At 46.0% G+C, this 16,779-nt stretch overlaps 1 protein-coding gene across 1 annotated transcript; it reads right to left on the bottom strand.

Annotated features, from left to right (window-relative positions):
* Positions 1–7,727: 7,727 nt before the first annotated feature.
* On the bottom strand, positions 7,728–16,324 carry LOC146355409 (uncharacterized). The gene is made up of 3 exons (XM_084830612.1): positions 16,174–16,324; positions 11,937–12,103; positions 7,728–9,023 (listed from the first exon to the last, which is right to left on the bottom strand). The coding sequence occupies exons 1-3, from the start codon at positions 16,322–16,324 to the stop codon at positions 7,728–7,730; spliced, it is 1,614 nt and encodes a 537-aa protein (XP_084686738.1).
* Between the last annotated feature and the right edge of the window lie 455 nt (positions 16,325–16,779).

The raw sequence follows: 16,779 nt of genomic DNA on the forward strand, positions 1-16,779 counted from the left end.
ATGGGTTTACTCAAAAGAGGATTTATGTTGGATTTTGCCCACTGTCTCCAGATTCTGCCTTCCATTTTGCTTATGACACCCCTGTAGGTTTCACTTTCTTCTATCTTCTGGTTTGGAAAGAAGAGCAAAGATTCTTACTCTTGGTTCTGGAATGTGAACGAGACAAAATGATGGTGATGAAGAGGCACTGCTCAGCCATACAAACCATCCAGTACTGTCAAAGAACAGTTTCTTTGTTGGAACAGTTCTTCTTTGTCAAAGAACAGTTCTTCTTTGTTTGGGGACCGCGGTGGCTTAGTGGTTAAGACACTGAACTGCAGACTGGAAGGTCGGCAGGATAGCAGTTCGAGACCCGAGTGCTGCGTGACGGAGTGAGCTCCCGTCTTCAGTCCCAGCTTCTGCCAACCTAGCAGTCCGAAAGCAAGAAATTGCAAGTAGATAAATAGGTACTGCCTCGGTGGGAAAAGTGACAGCGTTCTGTGCACCTCGGTGTTCAGTCACGCCGGCCGCATGACCACGGAAGCATCTTCGGACAGCGCTGGCTCTTCGGCTTAGAAACGGGGATGAGCACCGCACCCTAGAGTCGGACACGACTGGTTGGGGACACCTTTACCTTTTTACTGTCAAAGAAAAAGGCTTAATCTTCTTCCTGCAAATAGTGCCTGTGTAATCTTTATGGCCCTGGGATATATTATTTATTTGTTAATTTATGAAGCACCTTTTGGCCCAAATAGAGTCCTCAAGGTAACTTACACCTAAAACATTTAACATTAAAACTTTTTTTTAAAACCCCAAATTTCGAAACAATTTAAAACAATTCATAAGGCCCCTGAGACTTGTTAGTTTTCACAATTTGAGATTAAACAACCAAGAAAAAATGAGTAATGAGGAGTCGATGTTACAAAATATTGTGGCTTGGCGATTGATCAATGCAGCACTGATTTGGGGTGGAGAAAGCCTACAGCAGGGGTCAGGAAGCCTTTGCAACCAGAGGGCAGAATTCTAGTTCAGAAAAGCTCTCCTTGGCTGCATTTCAGTGGCGCGTGGGGCCAGAAAAAAATGTATACAAGCTGGAAACCACCAAGCCATTCATGGCTGGGGAAAGGATGTGGAGCCTGGGCAGGGATGTGTCATCATCTGGGACAACCTGGAGAGCCAGATTTGGCCCTCAAGCCTAAGGTTCCCCACCCCTGCCTTAAAGAATGGCTAAGGAAACACCAATTGGAATGCAGAGAGAGTTGGGGATGCGATCAAGGAATAAGAAGAGCCATGTTGGATCAGACCAAACATCCATCTAGTCCAGAATTTGGTTCACCTAGTGGCCAACCAGCTGCTTGTGGGAAACCCAAAAGTAGGATATGAGTGCAAAAGCACCCTTCTTGTCATGTTCCCTAGCAACTGGGGTACATAGGCATACTGCCTCTGATAAGTAGCATATAGCCATCAGGACTAGTAGCCATTGATAGCCTTATCTTCCATGAATTTGTCTAACGCCCTTTTAAAGTCATCCAAATTAGTGCTCTCACTACATCTTGTGGTAACCAATTCCATAGTTTAACTATGTGCTGTCCTGAATCTTCCCCCAATCAGCTTTGTGGGATGATCCAGGTTCTAGTATTATGAGAGAGATAAAAATGTCTCCCTTCTCCACACCATGCATAATTTTTGCACCTCTATCATATCATGTCTCCCCTTACTTACCTTTTCTCTGAACAGTCCCAGATGTTGTAACCCTTCCCCACAGGGGAGTTGCTCCAGTCCATTTGGTGAGGGACCTTGTCAAAACCTTTTAGAGGTCCAATTAGACAGTGTCTACTCGATCACCCCTGTCCACATATTTATTGATACTGTCAAAGAACTCAAAAAGGTTGGTGAGACAGGACTTACCTTTGCAGAAGCCATATTAATTCTTTTTCAGTGGGGCTTGCCCTTCTATATGCTTACTAATTTAATCTTTAATAATGCTTTCAACCAATTTATCTAGAACAGATGTTAGGCTAACTGGCCTGTGATTTCCCAGATATCCACTGGATCCATTCCCCTGGTACAGAGGCTGATCTTAGGAACATGTTACATATTTTTGTTAAGAGATGAGCAATTTCACATTTGAGTCTTTTAACAACTCTAGGATGGACACCATCTGGGCCCAGTGATTCATTAGCCTTAAATTTGTCAGTAAGGTTGAGAACTTCATCTTTTGTCACCATTATTTGCCTCCGTTCCTCAGACTCTCTAGATCTCCTGCAGTGAAGACAAATGAAAATAATTCATTCAGCTTCTCTGCAGTCTCCTTATCCTCATTTAGTTCTCCTTTAACTCCACTGTTGTCCAACAGTCCAATCACATCCCTAGTTGGTTTCCTGCTTCAATATATTTAAAGCATTCTTTATTGTTGTTCGTGATATGCATCTCAAAATACTTTTTTCCATCTCTTGTCTACTTGCATTTCCTTTCTGCAAGTTATGCTCTTTTTTGTTCTCTTCATTTGGGCAAGACTTCCATTTTCTGAAGGAAACCTTTTTTCCTCTAATAACTTCCTTGACACTGCTAATTAACCATGCTGATGACCTCTTGGACTCGGTAATACCTTTCCTAATCTGTGGTATACATTCCGGCTGATTTTGATAGTGCGGTCACTGAACTTGAGCCGGACATCCTCGAGAGTGAAGTCAAGTGGGCCTTAGGAAGCATTAGTAACAACAAAGCTAGCGGAGATGACAGTATTCCAGCCGAGCTATTTAAAATCCTAAAAGATGATGCTGTTAAAGTGCTGCATTCAATATGCCAACAAATCTGGAACACTCAACAGTGGCCACAAGACTGGAAAAGGTCAGTTTACATTCCAATTCCAAAGAAGGGCAACGCCAAAGAGTGTTCAAACTACCGCACAATTGCGCTCATTTCACATGCCAGCAAGGTGATGCTCAAAATCCTACAAGCTAGGCTTCAGCAGTATGCGAACCGAGAACTACCGGAAGTACAAGCTGGGTTTAGAAGAGGCAGAGGAACTAGAGATCAAATCGCCAACATTCGCTGCATCATGGAGAAAGCAAGAGAATTCCAGAAAAACGTCTATTTCTGCTTCATTGACTATGCTAAAGCCTTTGATTGTGTGGATCACAACAAACTGTGGCAAATTCTTAAAGTGATGGGAGTACCAGACCACCTTACCTGTCTCCTGAGAAACCTGTACGAAGGTCAAGAAGCAACAGTAAGAACCAGAGATGGAACAACCGAGTGGTTCAAAATTGGGAAAGGAGTACGACAAGGCTGCATATTGTCACCCTGCTTATTTAACTTATATGCAGAGTACATCATGAGAAATGCCGGGTTGGATGAATCAGAGGTCGGAATTAAGATTGCCGGGAGAATTATCAACAACCTCCGATATGCAGACGATACCACCCTAATGGCAGAAAGCGAAGAGGATCTCAAGAGCCTCTTGTTGAGGGTGAAAGAGGAGAGTGCAAAAGCTGGTTTGAAACTCAACATTAAAAAAACTAAGATCATGTCATCTGGCCCTATCACTTCCTGGCATATAGAAGGGGAAGAAATGGAAGCAGTGACAGATTTTACTTTCTTGGGCTCCAAGATCACCGCAGACGGTGACTGTAGCCATGAAATTAAAAGACGCTTGCTCCTTGGGAGGAAAGCTATGGCAAACCTAGACAGCATAGTAAGAAGCAGAGACATCACCTTGCCGACAAAGGTCCGTCTAATCAAAGCTATGGTTTTCCCAGTAGTAATGTATGGCTGTGAGAGCTGGACTATAAGGAAGGCTGAGTGCCGAAGAATTGATGCTTTCGAACTGTGGTGCTGGAGAAGACTCTTACGAGTCCCCTGGACTGCAAGGAGGTCAAATCAGTCCATCCTAAAGGAAATCAACCCTGAGTGCTCATTGGAAGGACAGATACTGAAGCTGAAGCTCCAATATTTTGGCCACCTAATGCGAAGAGAAAACTCTCTGGAAAAGACCCTGATGCTGGGAAAGACTGAAGGCAAAAGGAGAAGGGGACGGCAGAGGATGAGATGGCTAGATAGCATCACGGATGCAATGAATATGAACTTGAGCATGCTCCGGGAGAGAGCGCAGGACAGGAAGGCCTGGCGTGCTATGGTCCATGGGGTCATGAAGAGTCGGACACGACTGAACGACTGAACAACAACAACCCTCTTGACTCCCCCTTTCAACTTTCTTTTTACTAGCAACCTCATTTTAAAGACACTTCCTCTTTTGAACTCAAATGTGACTATGTTGGACTTCTTTGGCAATTTTCCACTTAAATATATATTAAATCTGATAGCACTGTGGTCACTGTTTCCAAATGATTTGGCAACACTCACATCTCACACTAGGCCCTGGGTGGCAACACTTAGAATTAAATCCATGATCAACTCCCCTCTGGTCGGTTACATGAGCAACTGTTCTGGGGCACAGTCATTTGAGGTATCGAGAAATGTAACTTCTTTGTCGTGACTGGAACGTGTATTTATCCATTCAACATGGGGGTAATTGAAGTCACCCATTATTACAACATGTCCTCATTTGAATGCTTCCCTGATTTCATTTTACATCTCAAGGTCACCCTGAGGGTACTGGTCTGGGGGACGATAGAATGTCACTAGTACTAAATTACTTTTGGAGGCTGTTATTATCACCCACAGCACTTCTGAGGATGAATTGGCCTCTTTTAGGGTTTATTTACTTGACGCCCTCTTTACTGTACCGAAGGAAACCACCTCCAGTATGCCTTTCCCTATCCTCTCTATAGATCTTATATCTGGTTCTCGATGTATTATGCCCACTATATCGACATTCTCCTTTATAACCAGGCACTCCAGCAGTCCCATCTTGGCTCGGACGCTTCTAGCAATAGCATAGAAATGCCTATACACGATATCCTGCCCCAAATGTCTCTGGTGTGTGCCTCATCTGCTATAGCCCCTAGGGCTCTTTGACTGGCTACTATGTTTTACCATATGCTCGTCACCTATTCCCTCCCCATCTCCATTTGGGCTATTGGGAATGTTTTTACTTCCGTCGCCTAGGGATAATTCAGCCTGAACTGGATACTTCTGAGTTCCTAGTGGCTTTCCCCCAGAGTTCAACTTAAACGTAGGGCTGTGCACCGCTTCAGTCTGAATCCCGAAGCAGATCAGGGTGATTTGGACCAAATTGGTCCAGTTCTGGAGCAGGTTGGGATCTGGCCGAAGTGGTCCCAAGAGGATCAGATCGATCCAAAGTGCTTCGGAACGATCCAGATAGCCACCTGCCCAGCCACACAGGCCCATTTACGCCTGTAATGTTGCGTAGGTGGACCTTTTCTGGCTATAATCTACACAACATTTAATTCCTGGAAGAAGAGTTGCCATTTTAAAAGAAAACGGTGACTCCTTCCAAGATGGCGATGGCTGCAGGCACTCCCCGTGGGTTCAGGTAAAAAGCAGGAGGCACACATGTGCGGGCATGGGGCTCGTGCAGCTGGGCGGGGGGGTGTGTGTGTGTGCTTTGGCTGTCCGGATCTCGCTTCAGATCTAGAGGGCAGGTGGGGCCAATTCAGAAACTCCGAATCGGCCTCTGAAGCAGGTCATGCACAGCCCTACTTGAAAGCTACTCCACCAACTTTATGTTAGTGACAGCAGTTTGGTTCCATTTTGGTTCAAGTGGGCCCGTCCCTCAGGCCCAGCCAGTCCCAAAATGTTCCCCAGCGCCTAACACATTCCTACACCATCATCTCATTGATGCATTGAAGCTCCTCAACTTCACCTATATAGCTGGCCCTGTGTGTAGCACTTCAGAGAAAGCTACCTTGGTGGTCATGGATTTCAGTCTCCTACTTAGAGACTCCTAAATTTACTCCTAAATTTGGCTTCCAGGACCTCATACCTGCATTTCCCAAAATCACTGGTACCAACATGAGCCAAGGCCACCCCAGCATTATCTATAAAGCTAGCTAGATGGCACATGGTATCTGCAATCTTCACACCAGGCAGGGAATTTACCATGCAGTCTACATGCCTATCACAATCACAGCTGTCTATATGTCTAAAAGCAAAGAAAGTATCAGGAAATAAAATTATATATATTTATTTTCATTTTATTTTTCATAGCTGCCTAAGAACCCAACCGCAGTTCAGAGTTTTCTCCATTGCATCCCTTGGCTCAGCAGGTCTTTTCCCTGGACACCTATGTCCAAAGAGGATCAGATTGCGATAGAATACAACTTTCTTCTAATTTTGTTTATAATTTCATTTGGATGTTATAGGGTTAATTTGTTCTGTGTGTATTTTGGTTGGTGCAACCAAAGGGTCAAAAGTTCAATTAAGGTTCTACTAGGCTTTGGTGCTGCCAAGTCTATTAAAGTTGAGGAGTTAAAGGGAGTGGCAGGAGCTGTTGAACATATGACCAGAGAGTTAAGGAGTTGCAGAATAGTTTTTATTTACATTGTGGCATGAAAGGCTCTGCAGTTTTGCCAGAAGTAGTTTCGGTTTTGGAAAAATGTGTGTAGAAGGTATTTAGGTTAAAAGTGAACCCTCCTGATTGGTCAGAGTTATAAGAGCGCACACTAGCTTTAAAATATAAAAACTGGAGGCCAAAAAGAGATTTTGATAAGAGAACAGAAAAAGAAGGCTAAGAGGCTGGAATGAGGGGAGAAAAAAGAGCAAGAAAGAAAGCTGCTTGGGAAAGCTGAAAATTCTGACATTCAGATATTGCTGGCAAGAATTTGGGTAAAATACAGTCTAGCTAGGATTAGCTGGGTGCATTAAACCCTGATTTTCTTACCCTTTTGCTCTTATGGGGTGGGGTGTTGTAACCACATGCACACACACAGGGGTTGAAACCTTTTTCCTGTTAAGAATCTGTCTAGATGTGGAGCAGTATATAAATGTTGTCAATAATAAACAAATAAATAAAATACAATTTCAGTAAACTCTTAAAATTTTGTTATTTAAACTTTGTGGTCTTGAACCCCTCCCTATCTAAAAGTATTCACAAGAGAACCAGAGGGTTTTAAGGCTGTTTGCTAGAAGCAGCAAAGGATTTAAAAAAAAAAAATCCAGCTGGTGGCTGTGGGAAATTCATTGGAAGGGTAGGACACTCTATTTGGCCTTATCTCCCTTCCACACATGGATTAGGGCATAGCTGGTCCCATGATAGAGACTAACACTAATATTGGGGGCTTTTAAATTTAGAAAAAAAGGCAACCATTGGTGGGTAGGAAAAGAGAGAGTTTTTCTCCCACTTCCATAATTCCAGAACATCATACAACAGAGGTTAGCGACAGGATGGCTATGTGCTGTCCTTAAGATCAGAGGCAGTATGCCATTGAATAGCATTCGCTTAGGAACAACAGTGGGAGACGGTTATTGCTTTCATGTTCTGCTTGTGAATGTTCCAGAGATATCTGATTAGCCACTGTGGGAAACAGCATGCTACACTAGACACTTGGTCTGATCCAGCAGGACTCTCTTTAGGTGATGGTGCTGGAACGTGGGTGAGGATGTAGGGAAGAGCAACAAGCCCAGAATGCACAGCCTCCCTCTGGACGGACACACACACACACACACACACACTCAGTACACTTGGAAAGCCCTCACTCTTCCAGCTCTCTTAATGTAGTCTAGAGGCAAAACTTGCATGATAAAAACCAAACTTTATTAAAACAGTCTCTGCCTTGGCCATAGCACAAGGGGAACTGCCACTCCATGATGCAGGGTGATGACTTTCACCGCCACACTATTTGCAGCTCAAAGCCCTCCCTGTGGACTCTCCTGAGGAGCCCATCATAATCCGTCTCAGAGATATCTGGGCATTCCTCCAAGCTGAGGTAGCTGAGCTGATTGTCTGAAGACAATAGCCGGTGGATGGTGCGAATGGACACCTCATCTTGGAGTAGGAATAGCTCATGGAGGTGTACCAGGGCTGTGCCAGGGGGTTCTAACACCTCCTCAAACACCTCGTCCAGGGAGAAAGGCAGGCAGAATAGCTCCAAGCTTTGCAGGAAGGGGGAATGTTTGAGCAGAGATACAAGGCTTGGTTTCAACACTGCTGCATGCTGGGAAGGGAGGGGGTCATCTAGGTCAGAGGGCATGAGGAAAAAGTCACGAAGTTGAGGGAATTCGAGTGGAGAGAGGCTGAAGTCCCAGCCTATGACCTCGATATCTGCCTCCACATTATGACTCACTGGGGGAAGGAGGGAAGCTCTGAATTTCTGGAGATTCAGGCAGAGGCTCAGCAGGGCATGGAAGGACAGCTCATCTTCAAAGGAGAAGCCACTGAACGAGAGGGACTGAAGCTGAGCTCCAAGGCTCATCATCACTGGCAACAGCTCCCTCAGATCTCTGCTTCCTCTGCAGCGGATAGTCAGATGGGTGAGGTGATGCCATGAGAAGAAGGTTTGGCCCAAGCCAGAGCCATCTCCCACCATCACAGTTATTGTTGCTAAGTGTTGGCATGCAGCACTGGCCACAGGCAAAAAGGACTCGCTCTGCAGAAATATTTCCCTAAGGGGCAGCATAATTCTGGAGCTATCCTCATTCATATGGCTGGACACCCTGCACTGCACCAGTTCCTCCAGGGAGGGAAACCCAGGGGCAATCGGGGCATTATCAAACTGCTGATGGTGCACCAGACACACAGCCTCTGCAAGGACTTCATGGACCACACTCTTCAGGCTGGGCAATGCCAACAGCACAAAGGCCAGGGCCCAAACCAGATCTTGGCTGTGAGAGCGGGACTCCAGCCCATGAACATTGAGCCTCTGTAAGTCTGGGCAGCAGAGGGAGCCTGCGCTCGGGTCATAGGCCAGATGGAGGAGGGAATCTGGAGACAGCCTCTCACAGCCCGAGATGTCCAGTTCACGAAGGCGCCGGCAGCAGGAGCCCACAGCAGACAATACCTGTGTGTTGCACAGCGTCTTTGAGAGGTCAAGTTTTGTGAGCTGTGGCACACCTTTCACCAGGTCAGCCAAGGCCTCTGCAGGGATCTGGCCGCAGTCCTGGAGATTCAGCAAGGACAGATTCTACCACAGGAAACAGAAAGTGAGTCAGTGAGTAAATGCAAGGTTACAAACAGCTGGTCATTTACACAAACATCTATAGATCCACACTCTTCTGTGTTAGAGCTAATGCCAGAATTAATGTATCATTATTTATTTAATAACTTATACCACTTCCAATATTAAAAATATCTTATGAAAAATAAGTTGTTTACAGGGAGATTAAAATACATTAAAATCACTTAGTTATTGAGGTGCACAACGCTCTTTGCCATGGGGTGTCCAAGGTATGGCCCTCCAGGTGTTGTTGCACTGCACGTCCCCTGGGCCCTAGCTGGCATTGCCAATGGCGAGGGGTTATGGGAGCCGTGGTTCAAACACATCTAGAGGGCTACATGGTTGACATCCCCGCTCTCTGTTGTTTTTCAATAGGGGACTAAGACAGCTCCCCATCTAGAAAGTTTTGCTGTGGAAGGCACCCTTCCAACTAGTGGGCAAAATGAAACCATGAGATCCCATCCTTTCAATACACCCATCGTAATCCAATTGCTCTACACAAGATCCTGGGTGTTCTATTCCTATAACACACAACAAAACAACCCGAGGAAGAGAAAAAAGGAAATAAAGGGACAAAAAGAGGGAAGTGCATGCATGGAGGAATGAGCTATATGGGTCTAGAGTGAGGTATACACAGAGGTGCCTTCATTGTAGGCCTTCTTGCCTGCTCCTTTCTCGGGCTAGCTCACATGCTATTGACTTGTGAGTCCAGCTTTCTCCAGGGCCATCAATAGGTTTGGAGCACTTTGCTTCCAATTGCCCTCTTAGTTGTTATGAAGTGTTTTGACTCCTACTACAGCAGATGGTATAGCAACAAAGAGCTGAAACGAGCTGATGAGCTGCCATCTCATCTAGATTGTTGTTGTTCAGTCGTTAAGTCGTGTCTGACTCTTCGTGACCCCATGGACCATAGCACGCCAGGCCTTCCTGTCCTCCGCTCCCTCCCGGAGTGTGCTCAAGTTCATGTTCATTGCATCGGTGATGCTATCTAGCCATCTCATCCTCTGCCGTCCCCTTCTCCTTTTGCCTTCAATCTTTCCCAGCATCAGGGTCTTTTCCAGTGAGTTTTCTTAAAAACACTGCCCCTGGTAGAACATCAGCATTGCATGCAGAACTTCAGAGGTTCAATCTCCAACATCTCCAAGTTGGGCTAGAAAAATTCCTGCCTGAAATCCTGGAGAGCGACTACCACTCAGTGTAGGCAATACTGGGCTAGATGGACCAATGGTCTGATTCAGTATAAGGCAGTTTCTGGTGTTCCTATGACCATTATATCTGCAGTCTAATGATGCCACTGCAGGTACAGGCAAGATGCCTGCAAAGCAGATCCAGGGATAAAAGGCAAGTGAAGCAAAATGGGTTTAAGAGAGCTTGTAAATCAAGAATAAGAATGGAGCTACCATAACAATAAACTTAAGTAAAATTTAATAAAATGACTAATCTTTAATAAAAAATATAAGAAGTATTTCTAAAAAATATATATACTAGAACATATAAAATTGTACCAAAACAGAAACTGGACAGTCCACAAACATGGTGATGTTGCTGGTTTCTAATACAATAATAATAGGCTATACAAATACAAATAAACCTGTCCCAGACACATTTCAACCAATGAGGTCTTTGTCAGTGGGAGAAAGAATTTTACCATAACTATAACTCCCACAAGCTAAATATTGTAAGGTTAGTTATCAAAATAGGACCATGAGGTTACTCTTGTACAACTTCATTCTTGTACAACTTATCTATTTCATCTGTTGCAGTTGGTTACTGGATACATCAATGGGGGAAGGGAAATCCAGTATTCCCTCCTATTCCATAACAAATGACTTGCAACTAAAGTATCCAAACACCCACCCGGACTGTAAATAAAGCTTTAAATAAGGCTGTGCGTATGAAGAATCTATACATTGCAGGCTTGGGTATAGATTCTTCATCTACAAGAGTGATAACTAACCTTACAATATTTAGTTTAAATCTATCGGTAGGATCCAGAAAGAACAGGAACCCCACAAAGGGAAGGAGAGGACAGGACAGGAACCCCATCTTAGATACAAGAGCTCTCCAAGATATCCTTCCAAGAGAACCCTATCCAGTACACACACACACACACACACACACACACACACACTTACTTACCTTGTAGCAGTTAAAGAGATGAGTCCAATTTCTTGGGAGGCAAAAGATCTTTTTGATTATTCTGAACATGGAGTTTTCTACATCCTTTTTACTATCTTTAGGTAGTGATCAAGCAGAGATGTCTTGGTACAATGGCTTGGGGATATTTAGATGCAGACTCTCAAATGGTTGAGACTGCAAGTTGTACATCTAATAAGTTGTATTTTTCTTTTCTAATACTTCCAAATTATTTGTTGATTTGTCTAAATGAAAATAGCTTTTTCTTGGGCACAGCTAAATGTCCTTCCCTTGGCAGATTTGGGAAGAGCATCCTAAGGACATTCGTAAGGAGGGCACAGTTTACCATGTATTTGTTACATTACCTAAATCTATAACATTTAGAACAGCTACATTCCTTGTTCCTATGCGTACAAAAGCTATGCACTGAGGACATTATGTATGTGATAGCTATTGTGATATTAGAAGATATATTCTCCCTTTGCTGAATCTGGTGAAGGGAAGGTCGCCTCTTGCAGAACTGTATTTCCAACTGAGTGATGTTAATAAACATGTAGCATTTAGAACAACTAAATTCCTTGTGCTATGCTAGCAGTTGCGTGCAAGGGCTAAAGGGACAAAGGGGAAATAACATTAGGATTTCCCTTCTTCTTGGAGCACCGTTGCTTATGTATGTTTTGTTAGTGTTAATGTTTGGTGCATAATGACTGATTGTCATGTTACAATAAACTTATCTTGACTTACCTTGCAGCGCATGGTGATGATCTGGGCCATGTCCTTGCTGACCAGCTCTGGGCAGATGCTCAAGTTCAGCTCCATCAGCTGTGGCACAAGGAACAAGCGCAGCACAGCACAGGTCAGGAATTTGCAGTCTCCCATTAACTGCAGCAGCTCATGGACAAGGTAGCCAGCTGGGTGGAGAGAAAAGAAAACACCCTGTGATGAATTTAGGATCTATTATACCCTTGGGAGATGGGCAGCTGAGCCTCTCTTCCTCCTTCTCTCCTGTGGTAGTGTATGGGCCGGATAAGCTAAGGGAGAGTAACTGGTGAACACACACTGTTCCTTCAGTTTAGCCTGAAATAATTTCCCAAACTCCAAATTAAAGAGCAAAGTTTATTATGAACAAGAGCAAATGAGGAGGGAAACAACAACACAAACAACAACAACGACAACACAGAATTCTATTAGCCTAAGCGAGTGAAGTTCATTTGGTGGGACACTTATACTCCCAACATCCCATTTCCAAAAGCTGTACTTCCCCAGTTATTTCCCCTGGCTGAAGGAGGAGCAGGGACACTACACAGTTGCCTCTTCCAATGGGTGCAAAGAGTGTCATGCCAATTAACCGTGCTTGATAAGGCTGGAAAGAGGCTGCTTAAAGGAGAGTGACCTTGACTGGCTCAGCCAGATGAAATAACTCTTAAGTGCTTGTACACCTTTAAAGATTCTAAGGGCATCTCTACACCAGCCTAAAATCCTGCATTTAAAACAGGGCTTTCTGCTCCTGTTTTAAATGCAAGATCACAACGACTCCCTTTTTCATGTGCTTCCTTCTCCCCCTCTGCTTTCCCCCTCCTCTTCCCCATATCCGAGTCTTCCATTATCTTTCACTGATCTCCTCTTGCCGCTTTTCCTGTTTTCACAGAGGGAACTCAAGTGGAACACAACGGGGCAGTTTGATAGCTCATTATCTGCGATATATTTAAAAACAGAACAAAGGGCATTTAATGCAGGAGACGCCTTGGAGGTTAATGGCGTCGAGCCCGCAAACTTCCATGAAGGAACAATCTCAATCGTAGGATAAAAGCTCCATATGAAGAAAGCCTTGGAGAAAGCAGTTGCCCTGGTCAAAGAACACCCCCAAATAAGGGGAAATAGGTGAGAGCTGCTGAGAGACAGTGCAGCATCACACACCCAAATCTTAAGAACATAAGAAAAGCCATTCCAGATCAGACCAAGGGTCCATCTAGTCCGGCATTCTGTTTAGACAGTGGCCAACCAGCTGCCCACAGGAAACCCAAAAGCAGGACATGAATGCGACTGCACCCTCCTGCCTTTGTTCCCCAGGAACTGGTGTACATAGGCATACTGCCTCTGATGCTGGAGGTAGCATATAGCCAAACTCAAAGCTTTGAAAGCCAGGGGCGGGGGGGCAGGGAGAGGGCACAGCCTTGGTTCTGAAGGCTGGGAGCCAAGAGTGGAGAGGATAGGGGGACATTCGTCAGGACATTCTCTTTTTATCTAGTACATTTATCCCCCACCTTTCTTCCAAGGAGCTCAAGTCAGCGTACATAACTCTCTCCCACCACCCGGTTTTATCCTGACAACCACTGTGCCACTCAGGGCACAGTGGGACTTTGATCCTAGGTGTCCTGAGTCTTCATCCAGCACTAACCCAGCCTTCCCCAATCTGGTGTCCTCTAGATGTTTTGGACCACCATTGGCCATGGTGGCTGGGGTGGATGGGAGCTGCAATTCAACACAGTTGGTGGGCACCAGCCTGGGGAAGTCTGCTCTAACTGCAGCATGGCTTCTAGGATCCCAAGATGGGCTGTCTGCTCTCTCCCCGCCCTGTGTAGCTGACAACTATTTCTTGAAAGGGCAGAGATTAGGAGTATCACTCTCTCCACTCTTGCCTTTCCTTCTGGGACAAATAGGGCAGGTGGAGACGAGGGCATGTAAATCAGAGAACTCCCCTCCTGTGCACACACTGTTTCTATCTTGCCAGCTGTGCGGCAGGCAGAAATAGGAGCAGGGACATGACCGGGAGAGGGACCCCTGTTTCTCTGGTTCGTTTGCCTTGTCCTCTCCCATCCCCATCCCAGACGTTGCCTGCAGCATGGAGAGGAGAAGAGAAGAGCAATAGTCCATGGGGCAAGGGGGGGGGGGAATGAGGTCAGGCTTAGCTCCCAAGCAGCATGCAAAAGGAACCTGGTGGTATACCCTGTGAGTTAGGTTCAGCTGCAAGAGTATGACTGGCCATAGTCATCGAGGGAGCCTCAGGGCTGAGTGGGACTTTGAACTTTGCTTAGCCCACCAACAAGGAGCATCTCTAAACCAGCCTAAAATCCACATTTAAAACGGGGCTTCCTGCTTCCATTTTAAATGCAGGATCACAATGGACTCCCTTTACACACACTTCGTCCCCGCCTTTCCCCCTTATTTGAGTCTTCCATATGTTTCATTACACAGCCACTAGATGGCACTGTGGTCTAGCTCCTCTTATTGCAGGTTTTCCTCTTTCCGAGGGAACTCAAGCAGAACTCAAGCGCAGTAATTGGATAGCTCGTTATCTCTGATCTTTTAAAAAATGGAATAAAATTTAGTGCAGGAGAAACCCTGAAGGTTCACGTCATCTAAAGCAGCAGTCCCCAACCTTTTTGGGCCCAAGGACCGGTCCCAGGGAAAACCATTTTTCCACGGACGGGGGTGGGGGGATGGGACCGGGCTGCAGCAGGGGTGTGGGAACCCCCCTTACCTTGGGTCCGCGGGGGAGGAGGCAATCCGCCCGCCCCCCGGAATCCTGGCCGGCTCCACTCCGAGTCTGTGGAGCTGCTGGCCTGCACCGGCCGCTGGCAGACTTCCGGCCGCTGGGACAGAAATGGTGGATGCCATTTCCGTCCCAGCAGCCGGAGCCGGCCAGAAGCTCCACGGACTTGGAGCGGAGCCAGCCAGGGCTGGCGAGGATTCCGGGGGGGGGATCACCTCCCCCCCTGCATACCCAAGGTAAGGGGGAGTTCCCACACCCCTGCTGCGGCCTGGTCCCTAACAGGCCATGGCCCCGTACCGGTCCGCAGCCCAGGGGTTAGGGACCCCTGATCTAAAGGACCTGCAAATTTCCATGACTAACTAATCTCAATAGCAGGATAAAAGCTCTATGTGAAGAATGGAGATTTAATTGTGGCTTTTATTGCTATTTTATTGTGTTCATGTTTAATCACTTTTAGTATTTTAACTGTTTTTATGTATTTTATTGCTATGAGCCGCCTTTGAGGCTTCTGTCCTGAAAGGCGGCCAAGAGTTCTTTTAAAATAAATAAAAATAAATAAGAAGCCGAAGCATGCAACGACAGTAGCTGACCAGTTGTTCTCCAGTGTTCCTATTTGGATTAAAATAAAATAAAAACTGTGATACCCTAGAGATAGCCTTCCCCAACCTGGCACCCTCCTGATGTTTTGGACTTCAGCTCCCAACAGGGGCAGCCAGCGTGGCCAATGGTCATGAATGCTAAAGATTCTTTAGCATCCAGGTCTGCCTGCACATTTAGCCACACAGAAGAAGCCCCTAAGAGAAGCAGACTCTCCCACCCCACCACCTTACCCAGCCAGACTGCACACTTGGGCTGGTCCTGAACTTCCTTGGGTGTCAAGGCAGAAGAAAGAAGAGGAACAGCAGTGCAGACCAACAGAAGCACCCCAGGATCCCTTGCAACATCACAATTTTGAAGCCCACCTCCCTCCCTATTCAACGCAAGTGAAACAGGAAAGGAGCAACTAGCTCCAGCCTTGTGCATGCAACTTACACTGAGGAGGTTCCAAGACGTTTCTGAAGCTCTCCACTGCACTTCTTCCAGTTTTTCCAACACGTAGCCTTCCACTGCCACTGGCAGGAATACGTACTGACACCCCTACCACCACCAGCACTCACTTGCTAAAATGCATAGCAAAGATCACATTGCTACATTTAGCTACCTGCTGGGTTTTCTTTCAGCTCTTCCCAGTAACTAAGCGCCAGCTCAAAGGAACTCCTGCATGCGCTGCTAGGAGGGTTTAGTGATGCACATTGCAACTGGCTACATAACAAACCGGCCACCTGATAGCTTCAGCATTTGCCAGATTGCCTTTCAGCGCACGATGCAGTACTCAGACGGCTGCTTCGCCACACAGTAAGTTGCAGCGCACATTCACTGTGACAGGAGGGCTTTTCTGTCAGCCCATTTCCCTACCACCACTACTACCGGCTATGTTGTATCTCTCACCCAACTCGCTGAAGGGCTCCTCGGCACAGGGAACACGGTGTTCATCCAGGTGATTGCGCATGCCATCCCTGGCCCAGATGTGCTGCATATTCATAGCCACATTCTCCAGGCACAGCCTTTGCAATGAGTGGACTGCCTTTCTCTTGGGCATGGTGCTCCTGGAGGCAGAAGCATGATGAGAAAAGTAGGAGAATGGGGCTGGAAATACATGGAACTAAGTTTCTTTAATGGAGGACAAAATGTAAGAGCCTAGCCAAGGCCAGTAGGGCAACTGAGGCCTATCCCCTAGAAATCAGGGCCCTGCCCACTCCAGAAGGACTTGTTGGGAACTTTCCACATAAGCAAAGGGAAAACCAAAGAGAGGCCCAGTGGATCCTGGCTCAGCTTCTCCCTTGGACAGGAAGGCTGAGAAGGAGGAGGCAGCACCGACAGACTGGGCGAGGCTCCAGAAGCCCCCAGGGCAGCTGGTCCAGGAACCAGTTCCACCATCACCTCTTTCCTCCTGGGAGGTGTTGTGGGGCATTGCTAGGCCCAGAGGATTCAAGTCTGCAAAAACATTGCATATACTAATTTATATCTAAACATGCAGCTTTAGAAATAATTTCT

The sequence above is a fragment of the Heloderma suspectum genome, chromosome 2 (assembly GCF_057233095.1).
Source record: "Heloderma suspectum isolate Gila_16-S chromosome 2, 16-S_ref, whole genome shotgun sequence".
Taxonomy (NCBI): Eukaryota; Metazoa; Chordata; class Lepidosauria; order Squamata; family Helodermatidae; genus Heloderma; species Heloderma suspectum.